An 18,049-nucleotide genomic window follows, 5' to 3' on the forward strand; every position below is an offset into this window, starting at 1 on the left:
AAAAGGGTCATCTTTGAACAATCCTGCTCCTTAAATCACATTAAAATATGGAAAAGCGATTTGATAACACTAAGTCTCCAATTTCTGAAACTCTTCCTCCAAGGTTTATCAATTTACATGACTTTCATTAACATCTAATATTTCTAACTAATCCTAATGACATTCTAATAATTAGAGATCATTTTATTTAATTATCATTTTAAAAATTCGAACACTGGGCTTCCCTGGTGGCGTAGTGGTGAAGAATCTGCCTGCCAATGCAGGGGACACGGGTTCGAGCCCTGGTCCAGGAGGATCCCACATGCTGCTGAGCGGCTAGGCCTGTGCACCACAACTCTGAGCCTGCGCTCTAGAGCCCGCAAGCCACAACTACTGAGCCAGTGTGCCACAACTACTGAGCCCCCATGCTTAGAGCCCATGCTCTGCAGCAAGAGAAGCCGCTGTAATGAGAAGCCCACGCACCGCAATGAAGAGTAGCCCCCGCTCACCGCAACAAGAGAAAGTCCACTAACAGCAACAAAGACCCAATGCAGCCAAAAATAAAATAAAATAAATTTAAAATAAATTAATTAACTAAAAATAAAATAAAAATTAGAACACTGATGCACTCAAATTTTAAGAAATAGACCTGGCTGGATTATATAGAACCCCTGAAATCATATAATGAATGTTTTCCTAAGGGATACTGAAATCAGAGACTTAGAAAAATTAATCTGGCCAGAGAGTATAAAGAATAAACTGCACACAGAAGGTAATTATAATAAAACTCACAAAAGGACCAACTACTGTATGACAAATGTTCAAAGGAAGAAAATGAGAAAGACATAGCAAAAGTTTTTATAAAAAAACAGAATTTTGGTGAGTAACTACAAGTGAGAAGCAACAGAAGAGAAAAACTCAGTCCTTCAAGTTCTAGGTTTGGGAACAGAATGAAAAATAAGAAATAGGAAAAAAGGCTCAATAGAGAAGTGATAGGAAAGAGCAGAGATGTTAAAATTTAAGATGATAAAAGACATCTGTCTAAACCGAAATATTCAGAAGGCAAGTAATACTGAAGTCTGGATCAATATTGAAAGTCTGAAGTTACTGGTCATCCCCACAGAGATGACCATTCAGCCATTAGACTAGATGCATTTTCAAAAGAGAAGCATGAACAAAAGAGCAGAAAGTCAAGAACTGAGTCTTCTAGAATGTCCACAAATACAGGGAAAAAAAGAGGAAGCAGAAGAGTCAAAAAGCAAATAAATAAAACCAAAACAAAACTTCAGAGAGAGGAAAACCAAGAAACCAGAACACAACAGTGTTATAAAGCCAGGGGACTAGAGAATCCGGAGGAAGAGAGAATAGTCAACCTAGGTAAGGAAAGCCACCAGAATTGAGTGAAAGTGTCACTGGTGACCTACAAGAGTAGGTACTCACATGTATTGTTGGACAAAAGAAACAGGTTACATGAAGTATGTACAGTATAATCTTAAGTTTTTTTTAAAAAAACCCACACAAATATACATTCCCACAGACATCTAGAAGCATATAAATCCCTTTTTTAAAATATGTGTTTGTTTTCCTAATTTTTACAAGAAGAGAAAAAATGCCATTTAAAAATACAATTTAATGAAGTAGAGGAAACAGGAGCTAAACTGGAGCAAGTTAAGGAAATAAAATCAGTAATGCAGTTTCACTTGCTTAGCTCCTGGCTGGACTTGACAAACAGGTAAAAGATTTTTAAAGAAACTTAAGTATGTTTAAAAGAAGAAATAAGGAATCTGTAAGAGAGGAAAAGATTGAAGATATTAAAGAAAAAGGATAGGAAATAGAGAAGATGAAAAAAGAAATGAAGCCAGATAAAGAGTTTTTTACTCAGTCACAAAGGATTTTCCTCCTTGTTTTCTAGTGGTAAAAAAAAATGAATTTAGTTATTTTTCTAGGAATTTGTAAATCAACTGTAGTCAAATACATATATATTTTCTGGACAACTAATTCTATCCTTCTAACCAAAATAGGGGTGCAATTTAGGGCTTGTTGGACATTAAGGCATTCTAACTGGTTTTATAAGGTAGACCTCTTATAGTCACATCATTGTGTCACTTCTTAAGTATGTTTAATTCTACAAATTAATTTGTATTTTAAATACAATGAGGGACATTACTAACTAAACATCCTCTATTTTATCTTTGCAATACGTCAAACTTTATAAACTCAGTTTGAAATAAAAAATACTTGTAACTTTATCCTCTACTACCTGACCTTGCTTTAGACATATATGCTTTTTTTTTTTAAATTTATTTTGGCTGTGTTGGGCCTTCGTTGCTGCGCACGGGCTTTCTCTAGTTGCAGCAAGCAGGGGCTACTCTTCATTGCGATGCGCAGGCTTCTCATTGCGATGGCTTCTCTTGTTGCAGAGCACGGGCTCTAGGCTCGTGGGCTTCAGTAGTTGAAGCACATGGGCTCAGTAGTTGTGGCTCGCGGGCTCTAGAGCGCAGGCTCAGTAGTGTGGCACGCGGGCTTAGCTGCTCCGTGGCATGTGGGATATTCCCAGACCAGGGCTCAAACCCGTGTCCCCTGCATTGGCAGGCGGATTCTTAACCACTGAGCCACCAGGGAAGTCCAGACATATATGCTTTTTAACATTAAATACAATTTCTACTAAGAGTCTAAAATACATCGTTATGCTTTTCTAACAATATATGACTAAGAAAGTTAAATTTTACTTCCATTCATTTTATTTAGTAAGTGAATCTCCTACCTTTTCACCTTCTGGCTTTTCCAGGCCTGGCTGGGTTTCTGGTGCTGGTCGAACATTTTTATCACTACTTTCATCCTCAAATTCAATCACACTCTCTTCCAAGAATTCTTCTGAGCTCTCTGATGTTCGTGCAGTAGACTCCAATCTACAAAACCAAAGAAAAACATTCTTGTTTTATTAAAGATGAATATAAAATTTCAGGAATCCGTTAATAAAGTAACACTTTAGAGAATCAACTAAGTGTTGTTCAGACAACAACTTCAAATTTTACAGGTCCAAAACCAACCTCTTCATCTTCTTACAAGTTTGTTCCTTTTCCTACCTTGTTCTCCAGTTTGATCACCACCTTTTCAATTATGTAAACTAGACCTTTCTTTTACTCTATCTATATTGATTGGATCTTATTCTCCTAGAATGAGCATACATCTCAGCTTACCAGGAACAGTCCAGTTTACAACTTTTGTCCCAGCACCGGCATAATTATGGGCATCCCTCATTTTATTGCACTTTGTTTTACTGCATTTTGAAGATACTATGTTTTTACTAATTGGAGGTTTGTGGCAATCCTGTGCTATGCAAGTCCATTGAAGCCATTTCTCCAGCAGTATTTGCTCACTTCATGTCTGTGTCATGTTTAGGTAATTCCCACAATACTTTGAACTTTTTTTTTATTATATTTGTTACAGTGATCTGTGATTAGTGATGGTTGATGTTACAATTTTAATTGTTTCCAGGTGCCACAGGCTACACTCAAATAAGATGACAAACTTTTTTTTTTATGAATTTTTTTTATTGGAGTATAGTTTACTTACAATGTAGCGTTAGTTTCTGCTGTACAGAAAAGTGAGTTGGTTATACATATACCTATGTCCACTCTTAAGATAGCAAACTTAACTGATAAATGTTGTGTGTGTTCTGACTATTGCAACTGATTGGCCATTCCCCATCTCTCTCCCTCTCTTTGGGCCTCCCTATTCCCTGAGACACAACAATATTTAAATTAGGCCAATTAATAACCCTGCAATGGCTCTAAGTGTTCAAATGAAAGGAAGAGTCACATGTCTCTCACTTTAAATCAAAAGCTAGAGACGATTAAACTTAGTGAGAAAGGCACGTGATACGTAGAAAGCTATGTCTCTTGTGCCAAATAGTTAGCCAAGCTGTGAATACAAAGCAAAAGTTCTTGAAAAAAATTAACGGTGATACTCTAAGTGAACACACCAGTGATAAGAAAGCAAAACAGCCTTATTGCCGATATGGAGAAAAAGTTTTAGTGGTCTGGATAGAAGATCAAACCAGCCACAACATTCCCTTAAGCCAAAGCCTAATCCAGAACAAGGCCCTAACTCTCTTCAATTCTATGAAGGCTGAAAGAGGTGAGGCTGCTACAGAAAAAGAGTCTGAAGCTAGCAGAGGTTGGTTCATGAGGTTTAAGGAAAGAAGCTCTCTCCATAACAGTGCCAGGTGAAGTAGCTAGTGCTGATGTAGAAGCTGTATCAAGTTATCCAGAAGATCTAGCTAAGATAATGAATGAAGGTGGCTACACTAAACAACAGATTTTCAATGCAGACAAAAAACCCTACTGGAACAAGATGTCATCTAGGACTTTCAGAGCTAGAGAAGAGAAGCCAATTCCTGGCTTAAAGTTTCAAAGGACATCCAAAATATATAAACAGCTCATGCAGCTCAATATTAAAAAAAACAAACAACCCAATCAAAAAATGGGCAGAAGACCTAAATAGACATTTCTTCAAAGAAGACATACAGACGGCCAAGAGGCACATGAAAAGCTGCTCATGTGCTCACTAATTATTATAGAAATGCAAATCAAAACTACAATGAGGTAGCACCTCACACCGGTTAGAATGGGCATCATCAGAAAATCTACAAACATCAAATGCTGGAGGGCGTGTGGAGAAAAGGGAACCCTCTTGCACTGTTGGTGGGAATGTAAATTGATACAGCCACTATGGAGAACAGTATGGAGGTTCCTTAAAAAACTAAAAATTGAATTACCATATGACCCAGCAATCCCACTACTGGGCATATACCCAGAGAAAACCATAATTCAAAAAGACACATGCGCCCCAATGTTCACTGCAGCACTATTTACAATAGCCAGGTCATGGAAGCAACCTAAATGCCCACTGACAGATGAATGGATAAAGAAGCTGTGGTACATATACACAATGGAATATTACTCAGCCATAAAAAGGAACAAAACTGAGTCATTTGTAGAGACGTGGATGGACCTAGAGACTGTCATACAGAGTGTAGTTAAGTCAGAAAGAGAAAAACAAATATCGTATATTAACGCATATATGTGGAACCTAGAAAAATGGTACAGGGGAACTGGCTTGCAAGGCAGAAATAGAGACACAGATGTAGAGAACAAACATATGGACACCAAGCGGGGGAAGTGGGGGGTGGGGGGTAGCAGGGGGGGATGAATTGCGCAATTGGGATTGACATGTATACAGTGATGTGTATAAAATGGATGACTAATAAGAACCTGCTGTATATAAATAAATAAATAAATGTAGCACAACCACAGATGTATCCACCCACTTAAAAAAAAAAAAAGTTTCAAAGGACAAGCTGACTCTCTTGCTAGGCGCTAATGCAGCTGGTGACTTGAAGTTGAAGCCAGTGCTCATTTACCATTCTGAAAATCCTAGGGCCCTTAAGAATTATGCTAAATCTACTCCCTTGTCCTCCATAAATGGAACAACAAAGCCTGGATGACAGCACACCTGTTGACAACATGGTTTACTGAATATTTTAAGCCCACTGTTGAGACCTATTGCTCAGGAAAAAAAAATTCCTTTCAAAATGTGACTGCTCATTGACAATGTATCTGGTCACCCAAGAGCTCTGATGGAGATGTACAATGAAATTCATGTTGTTTTCATACCTGCTAACACACCATCCATTCTGCAGCCCATGGATCAAGGAAGCATTTCGACTTTGAAGTCTTATTATTTAAGAATTACAGTTCGGGGCTTCCCTGGTGGCGCAGTGGTTGAGAATCTGCCTGCTAATGCAGGGGACACGGGTTCGAGCCCTGGTCTGGGAAGATCCCACATGCCACGGAGCAGCTGGGCCCGTGAGCCACAATTGCTGAGCCTGCGCGTCTGGAGCCTGTGCCCCGCAACGGGAGGGGCCGCGATAGAGAAAGGCCCGCGCACCGCGATGAAGAGTGGCCCCCACTTGCCGCAACTGGAGAAAGCCCTGGCACGAACCGAAGACCCAACACAGCCAAAAAAAAAAAAAAAAAAAAAAAGAATTACAGTTCATAAGGCTAGAGTTGCCACAGATAGAGATTCCTCTGATGGCTGTGGGCAAAGTCAATTGAAAACCTTCTGAAAAAGATTCACCATTCTAGATGCCACTATGAACATTCATGATTCATGGGAAGAGGTCTAATATCAACATTACCAGGAGTTTGGAAGAAGTTGATTCAAACCCTCATGGATGACTTTGAGGGGTTCAAGACTTCAGTGGAGGAGGTCACTGCCGATGTGGTAGAAATAGCAAGAGAATCAGAATTAGAAGTGGAGCCTGAAGATGTGACTGAATTGCTGCAATCTCAAGATAAAACTTTAATGGATGAGGAGTTGCTTATTGTGTATGAGCAAAGAGAGTGATTTCTTGAGATGGAATCCACTCCCGCTAAAAATGCTGTGAAGGCTGTTGAAATGACAAAGGATTTAGACTATGACATAAACTTAGTAGACGAAGCCACATCAGGGGTTCAGAGGACTGACTCCAATTTTGAAAGACTTTCTACCGTGGGTAAAATGCTATCAAACGGCATCGCATGCTACAGAGAAATCGTTAGTGAAAGGAAGAAGTCAGCCAATCTATGTGGCAAAGTTCATGGCTGTCTTATTTAAGAAATGGCCACAGTCACCCCAACCTTCAGCAATCACCACCCTGATCAGTCATCAGCCACCAACGTTGAGGCGAGACCCTCCACCAGCAAAAACATTACGACTCATTGAAGGCTCGGATGACAGCATTTTTTTTAACCAATAAAGTATTTTTAAATTAAGGTATGTACTTTTTTTTTTTTAAACATAATGCTATCGTACACTTAACAGACTACAGGATAGTGTAAATAACTTTTATGTGCACTAGCAAACAAAAATGTTTGATTTATTGTGATGGTCACTTTATTGCGGTAGTCTGGAACTGAACCTACAACATCTCTGAGGTATGCGTGTATTAATAATGCCCCTTTCATTCTCAAAAATTTCAGTTTGGACAATAAACGATATAGATTAGTTCTACCTGTGAAATGCCTTTCAAACAAATCCGTAACTTTATTCCCATTCTCATCTTCCTACTTCAGGCCCAATTCTCTCTGGACACTGTAACTTCTTCCCAACTCATGTTCAGACGTGCAATATATACATTCTTCAGTAAGGTTTTCAGAGCTATGTTTCTTTTTTTTTTTTTGCCTGCATCCCATGGCACGCAAGATCTTAGTTCCCTGAAGAGGGATCGAACCCATGCCCCCTGAAGTGGAAGCTCAGGGTCTTAACCACTGGACCGTCCGGTAAGTCACCAGAGTTATGTTTCTAATACACATATCTGTACCAGTGACAGTCCAGCTCAGAAAATTCTGATGGTTCTCTATGGCTTGGAGAATAAAGCATACCTCCTTTCAAAGCCTAACATGACCAGACCCTTATATTTTTACCTCCTACTCGATGCTACCACTTACCTATACATCAGTTTTCCTTACCAACACTCCTTCCAGCTTTGTGCCTTTGCTCACGTTACCCCTGCTGTCTAGAACTGCACAGTGCAATACAGTAGCCATGAGACACTTGTCATTATTTACAGTAATTAAAACTGAGTGAAGGGCTTCCCTGGTGGCGCAGTGGTTGAGAATCTGCCTGCCAATGCAGGGGACACGGGGTCGAGCCCTGGTCTGGGAAGATCCCACATGCCGCGGAGCAACTAGGCCCGTGAGCCACAACTACTGAGCCTGCGCATCTGGAGCCTGTGCTCCGCAACAGGAGAGGCCGCGACAGTGAGAGGCCCGCGCACCGTGATGAAGAGTGGCCCCCGCTCGCCGCAACTAGAGAAAGCCCTCGCACAGAAACGAAGACCCAACACAGCCAAAAAATAAATATTAAAAAAAAAAAAAAAAAAAAGGAAACAGAAAAATATTATTTAAAAAAAAAAAACAAAAAACTGAGTGAAATTAAAAACTCAGCTCCTCAGTTGCACTAGCCACACTTCAAGTGCTCGGTGATGAGCAAACTGAGTGGTGGCTGCCACGCTGGACAGGGAAGGGCAGACAAAGAACATGTCCACCATGACAGAGGGTTCTCGGAACAGCCCTGGTGTAGACCAGGGGTCAGCAAACTTTTCCTTTAGCTTTTCTGAGTCACATGGTCTCTGAACAACTACTCAACTCCACCAGCGTAAAGCAAAAGCAACCATAATAAACATGTGAACTAACAAGCACAGATGTGTTACAATAAAATTTTATTTACAACAATAGGTGGTGGGCCAGATCTGGCCTATAGACCATAGTTTGTAGACCCTCGAACTAGAAAAGAAAGTCTTCTTTCCCAACTCTGCTTGTTGAGTTTCTACTTATCTTTGAAGCCCTGGCACAAATGTCAAATTTCTCCATCCCCTCAATTAGAATCAATCACACCCTCCTTTGCATCCAGAGCACTTTGCACTTCTATTATTATATCACAATCCACCTTGCAGTGCTCTGAACCTGTGTCACAGGTACAGATATGTGTATCAGAAACTAATAGACAGTCGATTCTTCAAGGGCAAAAATGAAGTTTTGTTCTTCATAGTGTCTGAGCACTTAAGCATTTAGTCTCACTGTTACTATTTTATGAAAAGCAAAAAAAATTCCACAATAATTCTGAGATGTTCAATTTAAAATGTACTGTTACATTCCCTTCTAAAAAGGGTATTACAACAAAATGTTGCTCAGTGAAAAAACTATAATTATCTAACCTCATTACTCTTTTCACAAGTTAAATATTTACTTAAATTTGACTTTAAAGTGATGAATTTTTCATTAAAATATAACATTTACATAATTATCCAAATTTAAAGTTACATACATAATGAAATTAGAAGAGCTACAGAATTCTCTACCTGAGTAGAATAATTTCACAACTAAAATGACAACACTATGAATGGTTGACTCAGGAACAGTTAGCAGGACTATCAGAGCAAAAGTCTAATTTAACTATAATATTGAAAATCTTGCTTTCTTTAAGATTCAAAGGAAGATGGAGAATAAGGTTTTGATCCAAGTGTTCTGTTGATTCAGCTGGCTATTAAGTTTCTGGAGGAGTTGACAATACCATTTATGGCTATCACTAATTTGTTATATTCTATAACCCAGTAAAATGAATTAGTTATAAAGTAAAATTGAGGGTTTTTTTTTTTTTTATAAAGTACAGAAAAAGTTTATTGGAAATCTCTTGAATACATTTCAAAGTATAGCTCAATATTTCCAAATAAAGTAGGCTGGAGGAACGGGAGGGGCTCTCCCACCTGGAGACACGACTGGTCCCAGCCCTGTCCCGGGAGTGCTGTGCGGGTCCATCTAGGGCTCATACCTTTCATGAGGGTTTTTTAAATTGACTAAACCTCAGCACTGCTAAAAACCATAGCTACTGTCAAATTCAAAGTTGACAATAATGACTCATTTGGGATAATATAATCACTAGAATATTCTCCTGGATTTTCACACAAGAGACTAAATCATGAGTTTATTCCACTCTCTTACTAGCAACTTCTCCCTATACCACTGTCAAAGTGACACTTACCAAGTGTAATCAATAATCTTGTGGAAGAACTCAAATACAAAGTTCTACACCAAGGTCATTTACTACACAAACAATATAATAAACTTCACCTTAAAAACTAAATACTAATAATATGAAAATAAGAATAAACAAAATAACGAGAGTAAAATAAACAATACTTCACTTGTTCACTGAAGCTGTAGGTGAAGTCTGGGGAGTCTTTTCATCTTCCCCTTGAGAACTACTAAATTCAGAATCCTGAAACCGTTTTCCAATCTTTGGCCGCTTTAAATGACTACTTCGAGTACGAGTGGAAACAGATGTTTTATCGTGACCTGAGAAAAAAACGGCAAAACTATAATTGATTGATTATGTATTCAAAGGATTACCTATTAAAATACACAGAAATGCAGGAACTACGCTAGTTTACCTAAATCCCCAACATTACACACTTCCTCTCTGTCACTTCAGGTTAAGAAACCATGTCAGTGTCTTTTTCTAAATTACGAAATAACCTTGTCAGTATTCATTCCTCAAATTTCTGTTACCTTGAGCTTTTTGCAAAGTGTTTCTGCATTTTCACTTAGACCCTCTTCCAACAATCTTGGGAAATAAACAAGGTAGACATTATTGTCCCTATTTTACAGGTAAGCAAATGAAAACAAGAGAGGCAAAATAGCTTACCTAACTGTTCACACAGCAAAATCAGTGGTAAAAGAACCCAGATCTAGATTTTAGGGCTGGAGAAGTCTTCACTTTACTCTAAGGGACACACACACACACACAGACACACACACACACACTTAATTCTAACTGTCTCAAACACTAATAGACGAGCTGAATTTCTTACCTTCAGAAGTACTTGCAAAGGCATCTTTTAGAGAATCAATCTAAAACAGAGATACAGATTAAAACCACAAGTTTTAGATCCTTTCTTCTCCCTATGGATCTACTTCATACAGTTACAAAGAAAATCTTTTTAAAAGTTTTTCAAATAGCACCTTCTGTACTCACTATTCATCAACTAAGAAACTCACTTAGAAAGGCTATATTATAGCCTCAGTTTATTATGAGCTTAAGAACTTATGAAGCCATCTAATATGCTATAGTGATATACATGGGCTTTCTGAATGTTCTGTTCTTGGCTCCCTTCTCTTCTCAGTCTACATCCTCCTTCTATATGTAACTGTATCTACCACCTTTACTTCAACAGCTATTTGCTGATGAATCCAAATATACAATTTAATCTCCCCAACTTTTTTCCTGATTTCCAAATGATGAATCCAAATATACAATTTAATCTCCCCAACTTTTTTCCCGATTTTCAAAGCTCTATTTCCAGTGAAATCTCTCTCAGCGGATACTCCACCAATTTCACATCCAACCTGTCCCAAACTGAAATCTTAAATTTCCCCAATATTATCCTCTATCTTGGTTAATGGCAATAACAATTCAGTATGCCATTCCAACCAAAATCCTGTGAGGCAGTAATGCCTTCTTCTTGTCCTTCATTCAATCAATCACAAAGCCTGTCAATTTTGACTTTGAAGAATCTCTCAAAACTGCCCCCTCTTTTGTACGACCAATGCTTTAATTCAAGCATTTATCATCTTTATCATGAAGGCATACACCTTATATATGTACAATTTTTGTCAATTATACCTCAATAAAGCTAAAAAAATTATGTAGTTAAAAATAAACAAAACCACTTCCCCATGTGGTTACTGATAAAAATAAATAAATAAATAAATAGTTTAATATGAGAAATATTTTCCTTGAATTAATTAAAATATTAAAGTAGTATAAGGAATATGAATTTCTAAAATGAAGAAAAGTCTAATTTATATTGCCAACCTTATAATATGGTGAAATTTTAATATGTTCTCATTAAAATGACACATTTTAAATTATATGGCTTCATATAAAAGTAGATCATTGCTCTCACATGTATGAGAAGAGTAGATTTTTCTACTTTCCCTGGTTTTATGATATCTGACCAGGACTAAAATGAATTTGAATATATCTGAGGAATTTGGAATGCAGTATAATAGAACTAGGGCTTATTCTGAAGTCTGAAATTCCAAAGGTAGAAATAAAACACAAAAAAACTGAACTCCTTATATATAGTTACTGTATCAATATTATTTATATTATCCTTAAAAATGTTTTAAAAGACTTTTACTCAAATAGTCAACGCTCATGCTAAGACAGTAGAAAAGAGGCACAAATAATTCCCCAAAGCACTTGTGTCTCTGAAATGTACATGCATTTACATAGACATATTCAACACTCACTAAAAATATATTCAGATACCCGTGTACAAAACAAATATGACTGTATTAAAAGCCACCACAACAAAACACTGCATAAAAATAGAACTCTAGGATCCCATCAATGAATCTGCATTTTAAGTAATATCAAGTAGTTTCTAGAAAAGTACCTGGTAAGTCCTCTGGAATTCAGTAATGGGACCTGCCCTTCTACTTCCAGGTTACCTAGTATTTGCAAAGTATACTACATTCTACAAAGACCTAACATATATAGCCTCAGACTTCCCAAAATAACTTCATAACCTTTGACCTACTACTAATTCCACTTCCACAAATTTATCTGTGCAAGGAAATAATTACATTTGCACAAAGATTCATGTATAAATGCATTCATGGCTGGGTCACTTATAAATATAAAAAACTTAAGTATAAATGTTAAGGAAACAAATGCTGATATTTATATATAATAGAATAGTGTACTATTTAACAATGATTTAAAACAGTAATGACATAGAAAATGCTTACAATATTATGTTAATGGAGAAAAGCAGTTAGAAGCAGCATAAAAGAATAAAAACAAAAATGAAACATATGCAGATACATGTTTCATAATATATATTAAGTACATATACAAAATGTTACTTGCTACATCTAAGGTAATGGAATTATAGCTTTTTATTTTCTTCTATATTATTTTGTGTATTCCAAATTATTTTTCAAAGAAAATTAAATCTTAGAAACCAACTAACAGAAAATGCCAAGTAACTAACACAACAGAAGTTACATAAGTCTGTTGAATGAACAATAACATTAAAAAAGTTAAATATTAGCTGAACCTCTTCTTTAAAAACAGCAAAATTATTATTTCCTACAGTAAACTACAGTGTACCTACAGTTAGCTGCATCTCACTAGACAGACTGTCTTCAGCTCCTGCTTCATAGTCTGGAACAGATGCAAGACCATATTCTCCAGACACAGGTCTTTTAGCTTCATTTTGAGAAACTGCTGTGTGTAAAAGAATTTTTAAAATTGTAAACCAGTTAGTATCTGCTTTTAATTCTAACACTCTTTGTACTCATTTTTACAAAGCCCTAAAGAAGGGTGTTGAAAATCCAAGTGTGGGATATCCCCTTCACCAATATCTTATAATGAAGCCTTGCAATTGTAAAGAGTCTTAAACAGTTATCTGTATTGAGTGACTTCAAGGGGAGACGCATGAAACTGCATACTACCTTTGATCCACTGATGCCTATTCTATGCTGTTTGAGTAAACTGTGTTTATTTCTTATCCACCAATTCCTACTGGACTACTGGGCTACATTCTACTGGACTACCCTAGGGCCTCTGACTATTAGTGACTCAAATGTTTACATATAACAAAAATTCAAGTTTAGAAAAGGAGGTCTGTTACTAGAGAGATCACATTACAATACACCACTACTCTGGACTATAAGACACAACCATCATTAGGTACTGCTTTTTTAAGCTGGACTTGTGTTCAAATTGAAAACATTCTTACCCGTAATTTTAAATGTTTCTCTTTGTAATGCTCTGGTGATTGGTATTCTCTGGTACCAGTGTCCAATACCTTCAACTTCCCAAAGCAGTTCATGGTCTCCTGGATATTTTTCAAAGTACTGGTTGCAAGCTGAAAAACACATTGAAAGTTTTCTAGAAATCCCCAAAATCAAATGTTTGGGCAAACAGAAGATGGAAAGTAAGCTGCCCAAGTCACTTAATGGGGCTAGCATAACTTTGATACCAAAAACAGCAAGGAAACTCAAGAAAATTATATAGCAGTCTCATTTATGAATAAACAAGGATAAAGATGATAAACCTCACTAGTTGCCAAGGAAATATAAGATGAAACACCAAGATTCCATTTTCACACCCATCAGATAATAACAAGCATCAGAAAAATAAGGGAAATGGAAACTCCCACACTGCTGGTGTGAGAACAATTTTAAAGTGCTTAAGCAAGTTGAAGAAAAATATTTTATGATCCAATTCTACTTCTAGGTATATACTGTAATGACTTATACATATGCGGAAGAAGGCATCTATAATGATGATTACAGGACTGTTTTAGGGGGTACAACTTTGATGCCCATCATTAGAGGATATATGAATAAATTATACTGTGTATACAATAAAATACTATACAGCAACTACAACTAATAAACTACAGCTACATATAATCAACGTTGATAAATCTAAAAAAAAAAGTCAGTGAAAAAACAAGTCAATATTACCTACAAAAGGATGTCATTTTATAAGTTTAAAAACACGTTAAACAAAATGATGGGGCTTCCCTGGTGGCGCAGTGGTTGAGAATCTGCCTGCCAATGCAGGGGACACGGGTTCGAGCCCTGGTCTGGGAAGATCCCACATGCCGCGGAGCAACTGGGCCCGTGAGCCACAATTACTGAGCCTGCGCATCTGGAGCCTGTGCTCCGCAACAAGAGAGGCTGCGATAGTGAGAGGCCCGCGCACCGTGATGAAGAGCGGCCCCCGCTTGCCACAACTAGAGAAAGCCCTCGCACAGAAACGAAGACCCAACACAGCCATAAAATAAAAAAATAAATAAATTAATTAAAAAAAAAAAAAAGATGCAGCATCTAAAAAACCCAAAATAATGCCATTTGCAGTGACATGGATGGACCTAGAGACTGTTATACTGAGTGAAGTAAGACAGAGAAAGACATCATGTGATACTGCTTATATGTGGAGTCTAAAAAAAGGTACAAATGAACTTATTTACAGAACAGAAATAGAGTCACAGATGTAGATAACAAACTTATGGTTACCAAGGGGGAAAGGGGTGGGGGGACGGATAAACTGGGAGACTGGGTAGTGTACACTACCAGTAGTGTAGTAGTGTACACTACTATATATAAAATAGATAATAAGAACATACTGTATAGCACAGGGAACTCTACTCAGTACTCTGTAATGACCTAAATGGGGAAAACAATCTAAAAAAGAGTGGGTATATGTATAATTGACTCACTTTGCTGTACAGCAGAAATGAACACAACATTGTAAATCAACTATACTCCAAAAAAATTAATTAAAAAAATAAAAAATAATAATTTAAAAATAATTTTAAAAATGATGCAGCCTCTGTGGAAAATGGTTTGACAATTCTTCAAAAAGTTAAACATAGAATTATAACCCAGCAATTCCACTCTTAGGTTTATATCCAAAAGAACTGGAAGCAGGGACTCAGATATCTGCACACCCATGTCCACAGCACCATTATTCATAGAAACACAGAAAGGTACAAACAACCCAAGCATCCATCAATAGATAAATGGATAAACGAAATGTCACCAATAAAAATCTACTCAGCCATAAGAAGGAATGAAATTTTGATATATGCTACAAAAAGGATGGAACTTAAACATTATGCTATGTGAAATAAGGCACAGAAGGGCAAATATTTTATGAATCCACTTATGTGAGGCGCCTAGAATATGCAAATTCATGACAGACAGCAGAAGAGAAGTTAGAGAATGAGGGGAGAGGAGAAGGGGGATTATTGTTTGAAGGGTACGGAGTTTAGATTGGGGATGATGAAAAAGTTTTGGGTATAGACAGTGATGATGGGGACACAGTATTGGGAATGTGGTTAATGCCACTGAATTTTACCCCTACAAATGGTTAAAATGATAAATATTATGTTATGTATATTTTATGATCAAAAACTGTTGAGGAGACACTGCTCTGGGAAAGATCCCCGGTGTTCTCCTTACTTACTGCAAGTGGTAAATTCTCCCACTCTTTGGCTTGGTGTGTCTTCTGGCTCAACAACCACCAAGAGGCGGACCCAGTTTCTGGGCAACACCTCTAATAGGGCAAACGAGGGGAACTTCAGTGCTATTTAAATTATATTTTGGGAAGTGTGAAAATCTAAAGTAACTGTTTAAATATGAATATATACAAAATAAATCTAAAATTATTTTTAAAAACTGTTTAAATTTTTTAAAATAAAGCACACGAAATAATGCTTTACAGTGTTTATAGACATAGACTTATGTGTGAAAACATGGGCAGGAAGGATATACACCAACTTGAGGAACACAATTATCTCTGGGGAGGAAAGAAGAAAGGGGAATGGGATTAGGGAGGGGTCCAAAGAAAACATCAACTGTACCTACGTTTTGTTTAGGTCTCCCAAAAAATAAATGAAAACAAATATGGCAAAATCTTAACATTTGTTAATCTGGACACTGGATATGTGGACACAAGGATAGCATTTGCTCACTTTTCCCCCACATATTTGACAATATTTCTCATGTTTTCTGGTTGTAGTTCCTATACCTACTAGGAAGGGAAAAGCTGGAGAAAACCAACAGGCCACACTGAGTCCTTTGCCTGAATTAAAATAACTAAAATAGCAGAGGATACCTTACATAATACATAAGCACCTATAATTCATTTGGTATTCAATTTATTTAACATGAGAATCCTAAAAAAGGGTAATAAGAGAGTCTGCCTGCAGTAGATGTGTTTGCATTCCTCCCCAAATTTAGTAAAGCAATAATTAGACTTTGAGAGGAAAATCCATTTTCACATTATCCAAGGGTATACAGGGTTCAGTTCATTCCATTCTCATGTACGGGTCTAGAGAGAAGCTGTGATTCAAGATGGACATGCAACACGTGGCTCTTGTTTTATGGATGCTTGGTATTAAAAGGGGGGAAAGAAACTTAGAACAAAAATATTTTTTCAGTGGAAATAAATATCTGATGTTAGGTTAAAATCAATGGTAAATTATATTTTATGAAAGTTTTCTAATAAATTACTTTCCAGGTTAAATATTACTTCATTAAGAAAAGAGTAGTGCTATGGACTTTACACAAATGCAAATATAAATCCACTAACTGCTTTTAAAACACCACAACACAATATATCTACACAATGAAATACTAAACAGCATTAAAAAAGAATAAATAGAGCTACATGAATCCACAGGAATGAATCTCATAATCATAAAGATGAATAGAAAAAGCAAACTACAGAAGAATTCATACAGTACATATTATTTATATAAAGTTTTTTATTTTTATTTTTATTTTTTTTGCTGCACTGCACAGCTTGTGTGATCTTAGTTCCCCAACCAGGGATTGAACCCCGGGCCCTCGGCAGTGAAAGCACAAAGTCCTAACTACTGGACTGCCAGGGAATCCCCTAAACTTTTTAAATACGTAAAACAATATGACATTGTTGGAAGATGTATACATATATATTAAAAGTCTAAGAAATGCATGGGGAAAATAAATGCCAAATTGAGGATAGTGCTTATTTCAGGGAAGCGGGTAAGCTAATTGGATAGGACAGAAGTTCAACTTATATTGGCAATGATCCACTTCTCATGGATGGTACATGCTGGATGATACATGAGTATTTGTTACCTTATTCTTTATATTTTTTTGTATATCTGAAATTTCTTTTTTTTTTAACTTAAAAAGCTACCACAGACAAATAACCCAAAGAAAGAACGGTTAAAGGATCTAAATAGACATTTTTCCAAAGGAGATACATAAATGACCAATAAGCACATGAAAAGATGCTCAACATCAAATGCAAATCAAAACTACAATGAGATGCCACTCCACATCCACTGAGATGGCTCTAATAAAAAAGACAAATAATAATGAGTGTTGGCGAGGATATGGAGAAATTGCAACTCTCATACAATGTTTATGAGAACGTAAAATGGTGCAGTTGCTTTGGGAAACAGTTTGGCAGTTCCTCAAAAGGTTATGACCAAGCAATTTCATCCACGCCTAGGTATATACACCAGAGTAATGTCCACACAAAATCTGCACAAATGTTCAAAGTAGCACTATTCGTAATATCTAAAAAGTGGAAACAATCCTAAAGTCCATCAACTGATGATGGATAAACAAAATGTGGCATATCCACACAAGGGAATATTCTTCAGCCATTAAAAAAAAAAAAATGAAGCACTGATTCATGCTACAACATGGATGAACCTTGAAAACATTTATGCAAAATGAAAGAAGCTAGACACAAAGGGCGTACAATATAATTATATCATATAATTCTATTCATATGAAATGTCCAGAACAGGTAAATCCATAAACACAGAAAATAGATTAGTGGTTGATTGCTAGGGGATAAAGGAATGGGGGAATAGAAGAGTGACTGCTAATTGGTACAGGTTTTCTTTTTGGCGTGATGAGAATGTCCTGGAATTAGACAGTGG

The 18,049-nt window shown here is 36.8% G+C and overlaps 1 protein-coding gene across 8 annotated transcripts in view; it reads right to left on the reverse strand.

The window, feature by feature from the left end:
* FAM169A (family with sequence similarity 169 member A) overlaps positions 1–18,049 on the reverse strand; it is a 66,948-nt gene that overhangs the window by 6,230 nt on the left and 42,669 nt on the right. For 7 of the 8 annotated variants that reach the window (XM_057541435.1, XM_057541434.1, XM_057541440.1 and 4 more), the window contains 5 exons: positions 13,334–13,462; positions 12,707–12,819; positions 10,394–10,433; positions 9,728–9,878; positions 2,744–2,888 (listed from right to left, as the gene is read on the reverse strand). In XM_057541435.1, coding sequence (XP_057397418.1) covers positions 2,744–2,888; positions 9,728–9,878; positions 10,394–10,433; positions 12,707–12,819; positions 13,334–13,462 — 578 coding nt within the window. The remainder of the gene's footprint in view (positions 1–2,743; positions 2,889–9,727; positions 9,879–10,393; positions 10,434–12,706; positions 12,820–13,333; positions 13,463–18,049) is intronic. The other variant, XM_057541436.1, reaches the window with a different exon arrangement.

The sequence above is a fragment of the Balaenoptera acutorostrata genome, chromosome 2 (assembly GCF_949987535.1).
Source record: "Balaenoptera acutorostrata chromosome 2, mBalAcu1.1, whole genome shotgun sequence".
Lineage (NCBI taxonomy): Eukaryota > Metazoa > Chordata > Mammalia > Artiodactyla > Balaenopteridae > Balaenoptera > Balaenoptera acutorostrata.